Below are 18,725 nucleotides of genomic sequence, written 5' to 3'. Positions count from 1 at the left end.
TGTTTCAGACATTACATGAAATTTCTAAAAATCTTATATGTTCTGGTATAATGTTATAAGTCATAATTCTAGTTATTACTTTAAAATGTATATCTCAGAAATAACTAAATTTCCTTGTCAATTGCATTATTATGAACTTTCATCAAATCTTTAACCGTGGTCATTTTTAAGTCTTTTGTCATTTACAGACAGTTCTGGGTGTACTCTGATGCTTTTGCAAAAATGTTCCTATAAAAGGGTTTCATCTTCAAGGAATTCATGGAAAAGACTCTGACAAGTACAGGTTTCTGGTAACTGACTATACTGCTGAACTGAATGAAAAAGCATGTTCAGAACTCTAATGGAAAACTGATGAATTCATAAAAGTGCTAACAAAAGATCAAGATGAAAAAAAAATTACATTGGACTGAGTGAACTGATGAGGCTGGTTATAATTTTTGTGACTTCTTGTGTGAATAAAAAAAAGTTATTAAAAAAGGTAAATGATCTGTAACATGCTTGTAAGCATCAAAAAGTAAGACGAATTAATGGATAGATCAGATGAATAAATGGAAAGAGACGTCATAAAAAAAGGAACGATGCATGTATGAAAACAGGATCCTAACATCATCATTAATTAAATTGTTCCATCATATCTAAGAATGCATGCTACTGTCTATGTAAATTTTTTGTAGTCAATATCCTTTTTTCAAAGCTGAGAACAATTGAATCTTCTTGATGCCTTAGGAAATAACAAAAGTAGGCATTTTCTTTTTGGGTTTGATAATTTAGCCAATTATCTCGCCAGTATCTGTGAATGTGTGGTCGACACATTAACAATTGCTGTCCTGATTATATTGTCAAATTAATGTTGAATCTAAAATTTTTACCTACTCACAGAGCTTCATATAGTACTAAAACGTCTACCTCAAGCCCAAGTCACAGATTCTGGCTTGTCACTTATGACCTGTCTTTGTGGAAATATTAGAATTAACCCCTCAGTGTGCTGGGAAAACTGGACAGCTACATGTAAAAGAATGAAATTAGAACATTCTCTAACACCATACACAAAAATAAACTCAAAATGGATTAAAGAACTAAATGTAAGACCAGTTACTATAAAACTCTTGGAGGAAAACATAGGCAGAACACTCTTTGACGTAAATCAGAGCAATACCTTTTTCAATCCACCTCCTAGAGTAATGAAGATAAAAACAAACTGACACAGCAGTGTAAAGCAACTATACTCCGATAAAAAAAAAAAAAAGAAAAACAAAAATAAACAAATGGGACCGAATAAACTTAAAAGTGGGACTTCCCTGGTGGCACAGTTGTTAGGGATCTGGCTGCCAATGCAGGGGACCCGGGTTCGATCCCTGGTCCGGGAAGATCCCACATGCCATGGAGCAACAACTACTAAGCCTGTGCTCTAGAGCCTGCAAGCCACAACTACTGAAGCCGGCGTGCCTAGAGCCCGTGCTCCACAAGAGAAGCCACCGCAATAAGAAGCCTGCACACTGCAATGAAGAGTAGCCCCCGCTCGCAGCAACTAGAGAAAGCCTGTGTGCAACAACGAAGACCCAACGCAGCCAGAACAAAAAAAAAACTTAAAAGCTTTTGCACAGCAAAGGAAACCAAAAACAAAATGAAAAGAAAACCCACAGAACGGGAGAAAATATTTGCAAATGAAGCAACTGACAAGGGATTAATCTCCAAAATATACAAACAGATGATGCAGAAAACAACCCAATCAAAAAATGGGCATAAGATATAAATAGACATTTCTCCAAAGAAGACATACAGATGGCCAAAAAGCACATGAAAAGATGCTCAACATCGCTAATTATTAGAGAAATGCAAATCAAAACTACTGAGGTATCCCCTCACACCAGTCAGAATGGCCATCATCAAAAAGTCTACAAATAATAAATGCTAGAGAGGGTGTGGGGAAAAGGGAACCTTCCTACACTACTGGTGGGAATACAAATTGATATAGCCACTATAGAAAACAGTATGGAGGTTCCTCAAAAAACTAAAAATAGAGCTACCATATGATCCTGCAATCCCACTCCTGGGCATATATCTAGAGAAAACCATACTTCGAAAAGATACATGCACCTCAGTGTTCATTGCAGCACTGTTTACAATAGCCAAGACATGGAAGCAACCTAAAGGTCCATCAATAGATGAATGGATAAAGAAGATGTGGCACATATGCACAATGGAGTACTACTCGGCCATGAAAAGGAACGAAATTGGGTCATTTGTAGAGATGTGGATGGATCTAGAAACTGTCATACAGAGTGAAGTAAGGCAGAAAGAGAAAAACAAATATAGTATGTTAACACATATATGTGGATCCTAGAAAAATGGTACAGATGAACTGGTTTGCAGGGCAGAAATTGAGACACATATGTAGAGAACAAACGTACGGATGCCAAGGGGGGAAAGTGGCAGGAGTGGGGGTGGTGGTGTGATGAGTTGGGAGATTGGGATTGACGTGTATACAGTGATGGGGATAAAATGAATGAAAAAAGAATGAAATAATGCCTTTTGCAGCAACATGGATGGACCTAGAGATGATCATACTAAGTGAAGTCAGACAGAGAAAGACAAATATCAAATCATATCACTTATACGTGGAATCTAAAAAAATGATACAAATGAACTATTTACAAAACAGAAACTGACTCACAGACTTAGAAAACAGACTTATGGGTTACCAAAGGGAAAGGCGGGGAAGGGATAAATTAGGAGGTTGGGATTAACATATACACACTAATACATATAAAATAGATAATCAGCAAGGACCTACTGTAGAGCACAGGGAACTCTACTCAATACTCTGTAATAATCTATATGGGAAAAGAATCTGAAAAAGAATAGATATATGTATATGTATAACTAAATCACTTTGCTGTACACCTGAAACTAATACAACACTGTAAATCAAATATACTTCAATTAATTAAAAAAAGGAATTACCACTTAGGAGTATAAAATAATTTTATGACTCTAGAAAGTTTTATTTTGTAATTATTTTCATATTTGTTTTTAAAATTGTTTAGAAATGAATAACAAAATATGTTTCCCCCTCCAAAAGTCTAGCTTTAATATGATATCAATATGTTTTTTCTGGCAGACAAATCTCAGTTGATAGGAAGATATCTTTGGAAGCTTTCCTTGTGTACACATACTAGCCCCTGGGAATTAAATACTGGTGTCAGGGCTAGGTTTAGAATTTGACCCAAAATAAGCATGCAAAATGCCTGCACTAAAAGAAAATTCCCTCTGATAAACTGAAAAACATTATAAAATCAGTAACTACCAGTGAAATTATCTGTTGTTCTTCTTGGTTATAAGTATTTCTCATTTTATTCAGAGATGTATGTTTTTCTTGATGAAATTGTTGGTGTAAAAACATTTAAAATTAACCCCCCAAAAGGCAACTGGGGTCACATCTGCCCTATTTTAAAACAGCAGCCTAGATTTTTTTTTAATATAGAAGGATAATGTATCAAAATATTTCATGTTCCATCTTGCACAAGAGTGGGGCAAGTTTTCATGCGTTCCTATAGAAAAAGTTGCTAGCATATATTAATGTGCTCCCAGAGCCTTCCTTCAGCTTTCTGAAGCAAACAAGGAGTCCCTTCTGAAATAACCAAGGGATGGGCATTTTTCCCTCACATCCTTACTGGGTACTCTGAAATAGATTTGCTCTCCCAGCTAGAAGTTTGTATGTTAACCATCCCTGATGTTACTTAAACCAAAAACAACAACAACCAAACAAAACAGCATAGAAAATACCAGAGCAGAACAACAGCCATTATGAAATTATATATGTATATGAATTTGAGACATGACTGAGGCAAATCAACAAAGAATAATGCAGGTAGACTTAGAAGTTCAATCCAGGAAAGAAAGAAAAAAGGTGACTGTGGTGGACATGTGGTTTATGAAAAGCAACGTGCCTGTTGATGTTTGAACTGTTCTCTGAAGACAAGGCTTTTGTTCTACTTGAGATACAGAAGGACAAAATCAAGGAGAAACAGCTCAGTGCTCCTCGGACTGCTCTGGCCATTACTCCTGGCAGGGCTTCAATACCAATTGAATGTGACGGTTAACAGTCATTTAGAAAACAGGAAGGAGTAAAAGAGACAATGGAACCAAGATGGGAAAGAAATTAAATGTAAGGCATTCTTTTAAAAATCTGGTTTGCAGAAAACCTCCTTTCAGTCTTTGTCCTGTCTGCTTTCAAGTGGAGTAAATGATGCATTCTCGAGGAGACATCTATTCTCTGTGGAAGCTAATGAAGACATTAGAGTAGAGATGGACCAAGACAAGGACTTAGCCAGCTCTTCTAGGGCCTGGTGCAGCATCTTGTGTGAATGCAGATCGGGCTTCTAATTGAAATTCATGTTTATGTGGGTTCATTTTTAAGCAAAGTGTTCTCTGTCTTTGAATTGGCTTCTAGGAAGTTCAGCACACCCCTCCACCCATCTTTGCAAGTGTATAAGATTTTAAAACGACTTCCCCTGGTTGTGCAGTGGTTAAGAATCCGCCTGCCAATGCAGGGGACACGGGTTTGAGCCCTGGTCCCAGAAGATCCCACATGCTGCAGAGCAACTAAGCCTGTGCACCACAACTACTGAGCCTGCGTGCCACAACTACTGAAGCCCACGTGCCTAGAGCCTGTACTCCACAACAAGAGAAGCCACCACAATGAGAAGCCTGCGCACTGCAACGAAGAGAAGCCCCCGCTTGCGGCAATGAGAGAAAGCCCACGTGCAGCAACGAAGACCCAACGCGGCCCTAAATAAATAAATACATATTTTTTTTAAAAAAAAACAGTTTTAAAATGAAAAATAAAACAAAATAAAAGGGCATTCTAAGCTTCTGCAACAACTTACATCAATCCTTCTGCCCCTGTTCAAGTCTTCTGCCTCAAGTCTCAACGATTAGCAACTTTCAACTGAGTGAATAAACTAAAATCACTTCATATACTTCATATCACTACCATCCAGTTTTCTCAACTTGAGATCCAGATATAACTGCACATATCAAGTAGTTTGTAACAAGATAGCTGAGACGTTAGAAAGCATCATTTACTGTGTAACAAAATTACATGTTTCCTTTCATTGCTATTTCAAAAGTTCCTTGAAGGCCAAGTTTGGCCCTCTGAGGAGAAATAAGATAACTTCTTTTCATTCTTTTTCAGTCTAAGAAAAGGAAAATTGGTAGATTCACATTTTAAGGAGTTTTATAGAAAAAATAGGTCCTTTAGTACTTAAAAAATTTTTGTCATGGAAGACATGTATATGTATATGGTTCACATTCATTCAATAAAACATTATCAATTAAATGCCAGAATCTACACACACACTTCACTGACACTGAATGGCGTTGACTATCTTCTATAGTTATTTATAAAATGATGTGAACATAAGATACAGACAGGCATGAACAGTAACATAATACACAACCACAGGTCTGGATGGAAGCGAAGTCTAGTTGGTGTGAGTGCCCCGTTCCAGAACCCGGACATGCACTTTACCTGTCAAGACACTGAGCTGCCAGACAGGCAGTTGTCAGAATCTCTTTGATGTGAGTCAGCCAGTTGGAGGCCTCCAATCTACTGAGCCATCGGTCCATGTTATGTGTTTGGTCATTACAAGCTTCCACGAGTTTGATTAAGCTCTCCTGAAGAATGTGATACCTTTCAAAAACAAGAAAATGTTAAAAAGAAGAAAGAAAGAAAACAGAACATAGAACAATGAAGGAAGAAACCAAATCAAAAACTCAGCCTCCAATATATATCCAAGGGCAAAAGCAGCTCAAAATACTATAAAAATATTTACCTTGCTATATAATAACTTATAGGGTTAAAGACTGAAAAACTAATATTTAAACATGATTGTGAAATGCTTAAAATGCCTGCGATGGTAAATTCTTCCTCATCTGAACAGATTAAACCCAGTTTGCATAACTGAATTATCTGACTGAGGAGAGGGCCACAGCACTGCTTTTTGTGACAGGTCACAAAACAGCACCACTAACATCTGTGTCCCGTTCCCACAGAATCAACTCTGGACACCTGTACTGTCATCAGGGATGCCCAAGGCCAGCTCAGATTGCATTGTATTAGCTCCAACTCCCGCCAACTCACCCACCCAGAAGCAATTATAAACCACTAATTGCAAGCATAAAGGAGATGTAATAGGTAGAGGAAACAAGGTGTGAAAATAAGTGCATAACAGGGAAATTAAATGTCTAAGTCTTTTTGACTTAGGAAAATATAATTATGCGTAGCATATCTTTTCAGTAAGTTTGGTGACCACTGATCTACAAGTAGAGGAGCAGACCTCATGGTGATGAAATTGCAGAGCTAACAGAGAAAAAAATGCTATCTGATCAAAACTCACTTCTGAGCATCCACCATAAGTTTTCTGCTTAACTTATAAAGCAAAAGAACAGGATATCCAGCCAATTTTTGACTCAAGTTAATATGAAGGTTCATTTGAAAACTTGTGATTTTTGAACAGCTAAGGGCTCACCCACTCTATCTTCAAATAAGAGTCCAGTACTGTCTCCCGAATCTTTTACCTCTCAATGGACTTATGAATCCGCCTCCACTGGGGATAATGAGCTTCTTGTTCAAAGCCGCCGCCTTTGGCTCTAGCTTGCTGAGCTACGTTTAGAGGTCGGGTGTCAATGATGTAGCCACGCTTTCCTGCCCTGAGGGTAGCATTTATCAGCTTCTCATCTTCTTTGCACCGTCTCCCATTTGTGCCAGTGAGTGGCTGACCACTTCGCATAATAACCTACAAGGACAACACAGTCTAAAATTTAACAGTAGCTGCTTTTTAAAGTTTCTGAAAACAGAAATGAATTAGCTAGATTAAGAGTATCTCAAAAAACAATTCTGTGAAGAGTCATGTACCACAATGTTCATTGCAGCTCTATTTACAATAGCCAGGACATGGAAGCAACCTAAGTGTCCACTGACAGATGAATGGATAAAGAAGATGTGGCCCATATATACAATGGAATATTACTCAGCCATAAAAAGAAACGAAATTGAGTTATTTGTAGTGAGGTGGATGGACCTAGAGTCTGTCATACAGAGTGAAGTAAGTCAGAAAGAGAAAAACAAATACCGTATACTAACACATATATATGGAATCTAAAGAAAATGGTCATGAAGAACCTAGGGGCACGATGGGAATAAAGACGCAGACCTACTAGAGAATTGACTTGAGGACACAGGGAGGGGGAAGGGTAAACTGGGACGAAGTGAGAGAGTGGCATGGACATATATACACCACCAAATGTAAAACCCATAGCTAGTGGGAAGCAGCTGCATAGCACTGGGAGATCAGCTCGGTGCTTTGTGACCACCTAGAGCGGTGGGATAGGGAGGGGTGGGAGGGAGACACAAAAGGGAAGAGATATGGGGATATATGTATATGTATAGCTGATTCACTTTGTTATATAGCAGAAACTAACACACCATTGTAAAGCAATTATACCCCAATAAAGATGTTTAAAAAAAAAAATTGTGTGTCACTTCGGAGATGAATTTGATCCTAAAACAAAGAAATGTTTCTATGTATTGACAATAGTTAATCATTATAAAACAAAAACAAGATTTGTACTTTTACACGATTTTTCTTCCTACTATCTCAAAATACTTTCACATAATAAATTATAGTTCCTCTTTAAGATCAAATATTACAATTCATTTAGTAAGTGAATTAATTATCCAGCAGATCTGGGCCTGTAATTAAGATAATGATAACAGCCTACACACCAGGAAACTTTAGCTTCAACTACATAAACTTCGGGTTGGCAGGTTTTATCAAGAATTATCAAGAGAAAAGGCACCGATGGTAAAATTTTAAAAATTTATGTACTATTATTCTTGTTTTGGGAATCACTTTCAATATCTTGAAAGCTACTTATTTATTCTTTATTCTCCAGTGGGCTTCTTCCAGTAATCCAGGACTTAACCACTTGTCTCCAAAGACCAAAAACTACATACTTCGAAGTCTGCTTTTGAAACTTTTCTCAAGAAATCAGTATCTGTGATACTGATCTATTCCCTGGAGAATGGTTTAGAATTATTTCAAGCTCGTCCCATAATACAGGGGTCCCCAACCCCAAGGCCGCAGACCGGTACCAGTCCACAGCCTGTTAGGAACCAGGCCGCAGATCAGGAGGTGAGTGGTAGGCAGGCGAGCGAAGTTTCATCTGCCACTCCCCATCACCCGCATTACTGCCTGAACCAGCGCCCCACCCTTTCGGTGGAAAAACTGTCTTCCATGAAGAGTCCCTGGTGCCAAAAAGGTTGGGGACCAGTGCCATAATACATACTGTTATCTTAACTACCTTGAAATTTAACATAAGGAAGGTCATCCAGAGGATGACAATGGCTAACTCTCAGACTGCACTTACCATATAACTGGACACAATATTTTATGAGTTGTTAAAATGCTTCATGGTGAACCCTAGTGAAGAGAAATACTGCTGAGCAGGCAAGACAGGTGACCTGATTTCTAGAAACCCCTTTATCCTAAATATCTACATTTGACTTACTACCAGGGGAAAAAGGAAAATGGAAGAAAGCTATAATTTACCCACTCATTTACTACTGGATTCAAAATGAGAAGCAGAGTTTACTGACAGAGAAAATAAAAGTAGAGAAATAAACTTCGAAAATATTTAGGAAACGAACATACAGTGAGCACTTGCCTATTCAATTCCTGACTCCTGTGTTTACTTAAGTTGTGACTAATGACATGCGTCACTCTTTTCCCTTTTGAAAATAAAAACGTCTGTTCAATTTACCTTTCACAGGAAAATCTGGTGAGAATAATTATAATAAAGTATCATACCATTATTCTGGTCAGAGAAATTTATTTTTCTACCTAAGAGTGTTAATTTTAAGTATCAACTAAACATTAGCTCCCTTTGTACTGAGTCCTAAAGATAAACTTCTCTGGGCTTTTCTAAGGTTAAGCAGCATCATGGAAAGAATTCAAAGTCATATCCTGATCACAGAAAGCACTCTACTCCTGATTCCCTAAAGCTTAAATAACAGGAAGTCCCAGCAGGAGAGACTAATCACTTCAATGAACAGGTACACAGAAAAGGGGAACATTTCTAAGAACCTCAAACCAAGTCTTCCAGTCGATTAAGCAGCAGAATTTATTGTTCACTTACCATTCCATTTTTTTTATGATAGTAGCTGAGTACTGGGAAGCGTCCTCCATGTCGAAACGTAGCTACCTTCCGAAGAGCTTCATCATCCATGGCTTTGGGCACTATGACAATTGGTGGGTAAGAGGGGCAAACAGCAAATTCCTTATTGACATAGCTTAACCTCCATTCACTGGTCTGAAAAACACAAAATACTTCAAAGCTAAGCAAGTATCTCAATGTCACAAAATAATCTGAAAACTTTTTTTTTTTTTTTTTTTTTTTGCAGTACGCGGGCCTCCCTCTGCTGAGGCCTCTCCCGTTGCGGAGCACAGGCTCCGGACGCGCAGGCTCAGCGGCCACGGCTCACGGGCCCAGCCGCTCCGCGGCATGCGGGATCCTCCCGGACCGGGGCGCGAACCCGGTTCCCCTGCATCGGCAGGCGGACGCGCAACCACTGCGCCACCAGGGAAGCCCCCTGAAAACTTTTAAAGGAGCTTAGAGATCAATTTTCATACAGTGAAGAAGCCATCTCACAGGAATTTAATAGAAGGATACCTAGCCCATACTTAAATACTTCCACAGAAAAGGAGCTCCACTCTTCAGAGCCAGCTTCCTACAGCGCTAGGTATCCCTAGTTCCTAGAAAGTTCTTCCACCTATTGAGCAAAACTTATTGCTCTGTAACTTCCTCTATTGTTTTTTACTGTGATTTCAGTACAAGTTCCCCATTTCACATGACATCTTATGGAATATATGAAAGACAGCTGTTTCTCCCTTAGTCTTCTATTCTCCAAGTTAAATATATTAAGTATATTTATGAATATCAGGGCCAACATTATCTCATTCATTCTTGTCTTGATACTATTTACTTTGTTAATGGTACTCTTAAAGTACAGCAACAGGAAGACTAAAACTCCAGATGATGCTTAACCAGAACAGAACACTGCTAATACCTACATCAAACCCTTGCTCATTTCTGTTATTTAAAAAAGGAGAAAAATGAGGAAAGACTGTTAACATCTTTCTTAAAGCAATAACAACTTAATACTAAGAAAGATTATACTTATAAGTCAATGAAATAATTTCAAACTCAGTATGCTAAGAACCAAAAGTACACAATATAAAACTATCAAATGACAACTTATTTCTAACATCAAAAATGAAAATCACTTAAAGACTGTAAAAAGCTTTGCACAACAAAAAAAAAAATTATGTGTATGTAAATTTCAATATATTCCTATAAATCAGAGTTGCCCTAACATGCTGGCCATGGCTTGTAGTATCAGAAGGATAAACCAAAGCATGTTTGATAAGTGTATTTAAAAAAAAAAAATCCTTTTACAAGATACAATATCATATTTTTTAATTAAATTTTTTCACTGTTCAGTTATTCACATTACTAATTTAAAAGACAGTTTCTAAAAAATTATTTTTTAAAAAGGAAGTTACCTGTTTCCTGCTCATCCATCATCTAATTCCCTTTCCCCAGAAGCAACCATTTTCAACTCTTACAGCTTTTGTTTGTTTGTTTTTTAATTTTTGGCTGTTTTTCACAATTAGGTATTACTTACTGATTTCCTACTCCAGAGAATGCTATGATTCTTCATTGACCTTCAATGCCACTTCTGTCAAATATTAACTTCCCACACATGTTGGCCTCTCTATTCTGTCCCACTTGTCTAGCTGCAGCAAGTCCATCCATGGCTTTTAGAATAAGCTTTGTATTTAGTAGGCTAAGTCTCCTAGAATCCTCTTCCCTCCTTCTTGTTCTTCAAAAGAACCTTAGTTCCCCCTTGATCTTTTGCTCTTTCATGTAACTTTTATCAAATTCCACTTAAAAACCCACTGGTGTTTTAATAAGATGGCACTGACTTTGTAGATTGATTTGGAGACATCTTTATCATATTTAATATCCTTATCTATGAGCATAGTGTCCCTCCACTTTTCAAAGCTTTCTTAATTTTTCAATAAAGTTTTAAAATTCTCTCAATAAACATCTTTCATATCTTTTCCTAGATATACTCCTAGGAACCTTATATTTTTATGGCATTTTAGTTGTATGTCTCAAAATTGTGTTTGGTGTAGAGAAATACCTACAATTTTAAAGATTCTTTCAGTTTCCTATGTAGAGAAGCATATAATCAACAACTAAGAGCAGGGACTTCCCTGGTGGTCCAATGGTTAAGACTTTGCGCTCCCAATTCAGGGGGACAGGTTCAACCCCTGATGGGGGAACTAAGATTCCACATACTGCGTGGCCAAAAAAACAAAACAAAAAAACCCAACTAATAGCAATTTTGCTTCTTTCATTTCAATCCTAATACCTTTTATTTTTCCTTCTTGTCTTCCTGAGCCAGCTAGGAGTAGCGATGGCAGGCATCTTTGTCTCACTCTTGAACTTAAAGGGAATAATGAAAGATTTGCTCTTTGTATATTTTTGTTTTTGTAGCTACTCTGTATCAGATTAAATAAATTCCTTTCAAATCCAACTCTGCTAAGAGCTTTTATCGTAAGTACATGTTTAATTTTATCAAATTGTTTTTTTTTCTCTTCTAATTTTGTTTCACCATGTATGTAATTTGTCTTTTCTCTTTGGTTAATTTTGTGATATTCTCTTTACCTTACTGTTTGATAGCTGAACTCAATACATCTAAGTAAAAATTTCCTTTTGATTATCCTACATGGTGTTTGCTGGGATACCCCTGTGTTATCTTTGCAGTCCATACCTTCCCCTCCACACCCAATACCAGGAAATCACTAATCTGCTTTCGGTCACTTTTAGTGTCTTATCTAAGAAATCTCTGCCTAGTCGATGGTCATAAAGATTTTCTCCTGTGTTTTCTTCAAGAAATTGTATACCTTTAGCTCTTATGTTTTGGTCTATAATATATTTTGAGTTAATTTTCATGGATGGAAGTAAAGGTCTAGATCTATCTTTTATCAGTCCAATTGTTCCAATGCCATTAGTTGAAAAAAACTCTCCTTTACCTGTAGAATTGTCTGGGTACCTTTGGCAAAAATTGACCACAAATGGGAGAGTTTATCTCTAGACCCTCTATCCTGTTCCATGGATTTATATATCTATCCTTAAGCCAATATACCACATCCTCTTGATTACTGTAACCTGATAGTAAATTTTGAAATCAAGTAATGTAAATAATTTAGCTATTTTTTTTCAAAGTTGTTTTGGCTATTCTAGTAACTCTGCAGTTCCACTTACGATAGCCAGGACATGGAAGCAACCTAAGTGTCCATCGACAGATGAATGGATAAAGAAGATGTGGCACATATATACAATGGAATATTACTCAGCCATAAAAAGAAATGAAACTGAGTTATTTATAATGAGGCGGATAGACCTGGAGTCTGTCATGTGAAGTAAGTCAGAGGGAGAAAAACAAATACCGTATGCTAACACGTATATATGGAATCTAAGGAAAAAAAATGTCATGAAGAGATCAGTGGTAGGACGGGAATAAAACACAGACCTACTAGAGCATGGACTTGAGGACATGGGGAGGGGGAAGGGTAAGCTGTGACAAAGTGAGAGAGTGGCAGGGACATATATACACTACCAAATGTAAATTAGCTAGCTAGTGGGAAGCAGCCGCACAGCACAGGGAGATCTGCTAGTTGGTTTGTGACCACGTAGAGGGGTGGGATAGGGAGTCTGGGAGGGAGGGAGACGCAAGAGGGAAGAGATATGGGAACATATGTATATGTATAACTGATTCACTTTGTTGTAAAGCAGAAACTAACACACCATTGTAAAACAGTTATACTCCAATAAAGATGTTAAAAGAAAAAAAAAAGAAAACAAAAGGATAATCTTGGCAATTTCTACAAAGACATCTATTGGAATTTTGATAGGAGTTGCACTGAATCAATAAATCAATTTGGAGAGAATTAACATCTTAATGAGAGGTCAGCAAACTATAGTCCACAAGCCAAATCCAGTCCCCTGCTTGTTTTTGTAAATGCAGGCATACCTCAGAGACATCGCAGGTTTGGTTCCAGACCGCTGCAATGAAGTGAAGAGTGCAACAAAGCGAGTCACAAATTTCTTGCTTTCACAATATGCATAAGTTATGTTTACACTGTACTGTAGTCTACTAAGTGTGCAACATCAATATGTCTTAAAAAATAAAATGTACATACCTTAATTTTAAAATATTTTGTTGCTAAAAAATGCTAACCATCATCTGAGCCTTTAGCAAGTCATAATCTTTCTGCTGGTGGAGGATTTGAAATATTTTCAGAATTACCAAAATGCAACAGAGACACGAAGTAAGCAAATGCTATTGGAAAAATGGCACTGAAAGACTTGCTTGACGTAGGATTGCCACAAACCTTCAATGTGTAAAAAACTCAATATCTGAAAAGCACAATAAGATGAAAACGCAATAAAATGAAGTATGCCTGTAAGATACTATTGGAACACAGCACCACCCATTCATTGATATTATCTATTGCTGTTTTCATGCTGTAACAGCAGAGTGGAGCAGCTGCAACAAAGATTTCATGACACCCAAAGCCTAAAATATTTACTATTGGGTCCTTTACATAACTCAGCCCATTACTGATCTTAACCATATTGTCTTCCAATCCATGAACATGTGTTTCTCCTTTTATTTAAATGTCCTTTAACTTCTCTCAGCAATGTTTTGTGTTTTTCAGTGTATAGATCCTGCCCTTTTGATAAATTTATTACTAAGTATTTTATTCATTTTAAGATCGCTTATTGCCAGTTAGATTTTGTACACTTGTATCGAGCAACCTTGCTAATAAACTTATTAGTTCTAGTTATTTTATTCATTTCTGCTCTTATTTTTATCATTTCATTCTTTCAAGTTACTTTGCTCATTTTTTTCCCCAGTTTCTTAAGTTGGAGCTTAAGTTGGTGATTTTAGACCTTTCTTCTTGTTTTATATTAGCACTTTAACATTGTAAGTTTCTCTCTAAACACTGCTTTAGCTATATTCTACAAATTTTGATATTATCATTCAGTTCAAAATATTTCCTAATTTCCTTTCTGATTTCATCTTTGAGTTACAGATTATTTACAAGCATTTTGTTTAATTTAGAAATACTCTGGGTATTCCTTGATACCTTAGTGTTAACTGATTTCTAATATAATTATTTGTGATCAGGGATTATATTCTGTATGGTTTCAATCCTTTTAAATTTATTGATATTTAATAGCCCAGCATATGTTCGCTCTTAGAAAACATACCATGTGCTCTTGCATGTTGTTTATTCTGCAGAAGTTGGGAAGCAGTATTCAATGAATGTCAGAGAGCACTGTTCAGATTCTCTGTCTCTACTTGTTTTGTTGTTGTTTTGTTTTAGTTTAGTTGTTCTATTACTTGCTGAGAGGGCAGTATAAACAATCTACAATCATCACAGAATTGCTTATTTATTCATTTCCATCAATTTTGGCTATCAGGCATAAATATTTATTTTTATATATAAATCATTATGTTGTCCTGATGAATTTTATTATTATGGAATGACCCTCTTTATTTGATAATATTCTGTGTCTTGAAGTTTTTTTTTTTAATCTGGAATTAATAAAGCTACTTTTTTATACTTATTATTTTCATGGCACATTTTCCCCACCCATTTATTTTCAATCTGTCTCTTTATATTCAAAATGCATCTCTCGAACACAGCAATATTTGCATCTTGCTTTTTTTTTTTCTTCTTCTTCTTCTTTTTTTGGCCACACCACGCAGCTTGAGGGATCTCAGTTCCCCGACCAGGGACTGAACCCGAGCCCTCAGCAGTGAAAGCCTTGGAATCCTAACCACTAGGCCACCAGGGAACTCCCTTACTTTTTTTCTTTAATTCATTCTGACAATCTCTGCCTTTTAATGGGAGCATTTAGCACATCAATATTAAATATCGATACAGCTGGATTTTAGTCTAGCATTTATTTTCTGTTTGCCCCTTCAGTTTTTATTGCTGTTTCTTCTTTCCCACTTTCTTTTGAATTATTTAAATACCTTTTAGAATTGCACTTTAATGTATTAATCTTTTAATTATACCTCTTAACATTTTTAAGAAGTGACTGCTGAGGACAGTGGTTCTCAGCTAGGGGTGATTTGCCCCAAGAGAACATCTGTCAATGACTGAAGACTACTGAGGTTGGAGGAGAAGAATGCTACTGGCATCTAGTGGCAGGCCAGGGATACTGCCGAACATCCTACAGCGCAGGACAGCTTCTCACAACAAAGAATTATCTAGCCCAAATGTCAACAGTGCCAAGTTCGAGAAACTCTGCTTTAGGGATTATAATATATATTGTTAATTTAAATATTAGCCCACATTACGCAATATGTAAAAACCTTGAAGCTGTATTGGTCCATATCCATTCAGCCACACCACACCCAGTCATTTTTAATGACATAGTTTCCATACGTAATATGTCTACATACACTATAAACACCACAAAGGCAATGCCATAGTTTGTTTTTGTTTTCTTAATAAATTATTTATTTATTTTTGGCTGCATTGGGTCTTCGTTGCTGTGTGCGGGCTCCTCATTGTGGTGGCTTCTCTTGTTGCGGAGCACAGGCTTCCGTAGTTGCGGCTCGTGGGCTGTAGAGCGCAGGCTCTGTAGTTGTGGTGCACGGGCTTAGCTGCTCCGCGGCATGTGGGATCTTCCCGGACCAGGGCTCGAACCCGTGTCCCCTGCATTGGCAGGTGGATTCTTAACCACTGCACCACCAGGGAAGCCCCCAATGCCATAGTTTTTGCTTTAAGTAATCATACATATTTTAAAGACACTAAAAAGAAAAAAAATAGCTTGTTATATTTACCTAGAATTTACCGTTTCCAATATTCGTCAATCATTTTGAATATTCAGGTTTCCCTCTGGTATTATTTCCCTTCAGTCTGAAGAACTTCCTTTATCATTTCTTATAGTGAAGGTCTCTTGGTGACAAATTCTTAGTTTCTTTTTATCTGAAAATGTTGTCTCACCTTCCTCCTTGAAAGATACTTTCACCAGATACAGAATTCAGGGTTGGTAGGTTTTACTCCTTTCCACACTTTAAAAGTTTTGTCTTCTAGTCACCATGATTTCTGATGAATAGTCCACGGTCGTTTAAATTGTCTCTGTGTATGTAATGTGTTGTTTTTATCTGGCAGCTTTCAAGATCTTCATGTTATAATGGTTCACTGACAGTTTGACTATGATGTGCCTAGCATGATCTTCTTCATACTTATCCTGTTTGGGGCTTGCTGAGTTTTTTGAATTCAGAAAATTCACCAAATTTTTTGTTTCTGAACATTATTTCTTTAAATATTTTTTCTACCTATTCTGTCTATTCTCTCCTGGATCTGTAATTACACATATACTAGACATTTTGATATTGTTCCACATGTTCCTGAGGCTCTGTTTATTTTTCCATAATTTCTCTTCTCTCTTATTTCTCCAAATAATTTCTATTGCTCTAATTTCAATTTTACTGTTTCTGTTCTGTCATTTAGCCTAGTGAATATTTTATTTCAGATACAAATTTTTCCAAAAATGCTGAGTTCCATTTGACTCTTCTTAATGTTTTCTATTTCTCTGCTGAGGTTTCCTGTCTTTTCTCTCATTTTAAGCATAGTTTCCTTTATGGAATATTGGGCAGTTTAAACAGCTGCTCGAAAGATCTTGTATGATCACTTGAACATCTGAGTCATCTTGGGGTTGGCAATTGCTGATTGTCTTTTGTTTTTTGCAAAGAGCCCAGCTTTTTGTGTTACTAAAGAGGTTTAGTCAAAAAAAACCAAAGCCCATGTCATCATCAGACTCTTGAGATTCTTCTTTCTTTGCTTCCACTTTCTTCTCCTCAGCTGAGACAGCACTGGGGGAGGGGGCAGGACCTCCTGCTGGGGCAGCACCAGATGCTAGGGCAGGTCCACCTGCCCCCACATTGCAGATGAGGCTCCCAATGTTGACACTGGCCAAAGCCTTTGCAAACAAGCCTGGCCAGAAAGGTTCAGCATTTACACCTGCTGCTTTAATGAGGGCATTCATCTTATCCTCCGTGACCGTCACCTCCGAGTAGATGCAGGCGAGCTCTGAGACGGAGGCAATGGAGCGGGTGAGTGCTAGGCAGGTGCTGCCAGGAGAGATGCTAGTCACCAGATGAAGTGAGGGCCGCACCCCAACGCGGCCTTAGCTTCCTCGGAAGGACCAAGCACCTTAGCGGCAGCTGAGGAAAGGGAGCTGATTGTCTTTTTTCTTGAGAACGGGTCATAATATCCTGGCTCAACTTTGGACTGTGTCCTGGACATTGTGAATCTCCAGAAACTGCATTCTATTACACACCTTTGAAGAGTGTTATGGTTCTGTTTTACAAGGAACTAGCTTGTTCAGACTTAAACTGCAAACTCTGTAACATCCGAGGTGCACGGCAGCTCAGACCTTAGCTCTGACTGCTCCCAGTCTGTCCCATGCAATCATGGTTCAAGAGTCAGCCAGAGATTCAGGGTTATATACAGAATCAAGGTTCCCCTCCTCTGGCTCTCTGGTTCCCCAAGCCCTTCCTCCCAGGAACCAGGGGAAGTTCCTGGTTCCAGGTTCCAACTAACCACCAGAGAGAAAGTGGGCTTTTCACCAGAATGTTAGCTGTCCTATACCATCAATGCCATAACTTCACTGACCTCAGGACAAGGCCCACAAAATAGGAAATTCACTCTGTCATTCACTTCCTCTAAGTTTTGACTCCCCTCTAAAATATGCTGATTTCTGTTCACTTACCAGAGCCTCCAAGTAGTAGTTTTCTGTATTTTATTCATAGTTTGCCATTGTATATCTGCAGGAGGTCTTGTCAGATAGAAGCCACTCAACCATTACCTTATCATCATCTTTGTTGTATATAATTTCTGAAGTAGTAGATTGGGGGAGTACAGATATACTATATATGTGTATTTCAGAAAAGTATCTGAAATAATATTTCATGATATCCTAGAATAAAAGTATGTTAAAAGGGGAGGAACTCTTAAAGATCATTTGTCCAATACTTTCATTGTGTAGACTTGGAAACTGAGTCCCAGAAAGTCAAGCAGCCAACGTATCTGGGATGCAACATAAGGTATCTTGATAGCTAGTTTTAGTACTCCGTCTTCTCAATACCATACATCTCTTTTGGATATAATAGAGAAGAAGGGGCTGGCTAATACGATTTAGAAAGTTTTTTAGATGGTCAAAAAACCTTACTCAATGAATACTGACTGATTAAGTGATATATGTCTACCTGGCAGAGGAGTCCAATGATACATAGAAGGCCTTATTGTCCTTTTGTCCTATCCTGCATACATGCACACATTCCTATATTCATTCACTCAACAAATATCTACTGCTTGCCAATCATGTGCTAAGAATACAGTAGATACCCTGAGAAAACCATAATTCAAAAAGAGTCATGTACCACAATGTTCACTGCAGCTCTATTTACAATAGCCAGGACATGGAAGCAACCTAAGTGTCCATCGACAGATGAATGGATAAAGAAGATGTGGCACATATATACAATGGAATATTACTCAGCC

The 18,725-nt window shown here is 37.6% G+C and overlaps 2 protein-coding genes across 3 annotated transcripts in view; both read right to left on the bottom strand.

Annotated features, from left to right (window-relative positions):
- MTMR9 (myotubularin related protein 9) overlaps positions 1-18,725 on the bottom strand; it is a 79,723-nt gene that overhangs the window by 33,283 nt on the left and 27,715 nt on the right. For both annotated transcript variants that reach the window (XM_024130884.3, XM_024130885.3), the window contains exons 4-6: positions 9,202-9,375; positions 6,583-6,800; positions 5,534-5,695 (exon numbers count right to left, since the gene is read on the bottom strand). In XM_024130884.3, coding sequence (XP_023986652.1) covers positions 5,534-5,695; positions 6,583-6,800; positions 9,202-9,375 — 554 coding nt within the window. The remainder of the gene's footprint in view (positions 1-5,533; positions 5,696-6,582; positions 6,801-9,201; positions 9,376-18,725) is intronic.
- The window catches only part of LOC102990065 (60S acidic ribosomal protein P1-like), an 11,073-nt gene continuing 9,280 nt past the window's right edge, over positions 16,933-18,725 (bottom strand). Inside the window, exon 2 of the mRNA XM_055087368.1 lies at positions 16,933-17,348. Within this exon, the coding sequence (XP_054943343.1) occupies positions 16,948-17,348 (401 nt within the window). The 3' untranslated portion in view covers positions 16,933-16,947. The remainder of the gene's footprint in view (positions 17,349-18,725) is intronic.

The sequence above is a fragment of the Physeter macrocephalus genome, chromosome 9 (assembly GCF_002837175.3).
Source record: "Physeter macrocephalus isolate SW-GA chromosome 9, ASM283717v5, whole genome shotgun sequence".
NCBI classification, from domain to species: domain Eukaryota; kingdom Metazoa; phylum Chordata; class Mammalia; order Artiodactyla; family Physeteridae; genus Physeter; species Physeter macrocephalus.
The sequence above is the reverse complement of the archived record's forward strand: the minus strand, read 5'-3'. Positions and strand labels throughout refer to the sequence as shown.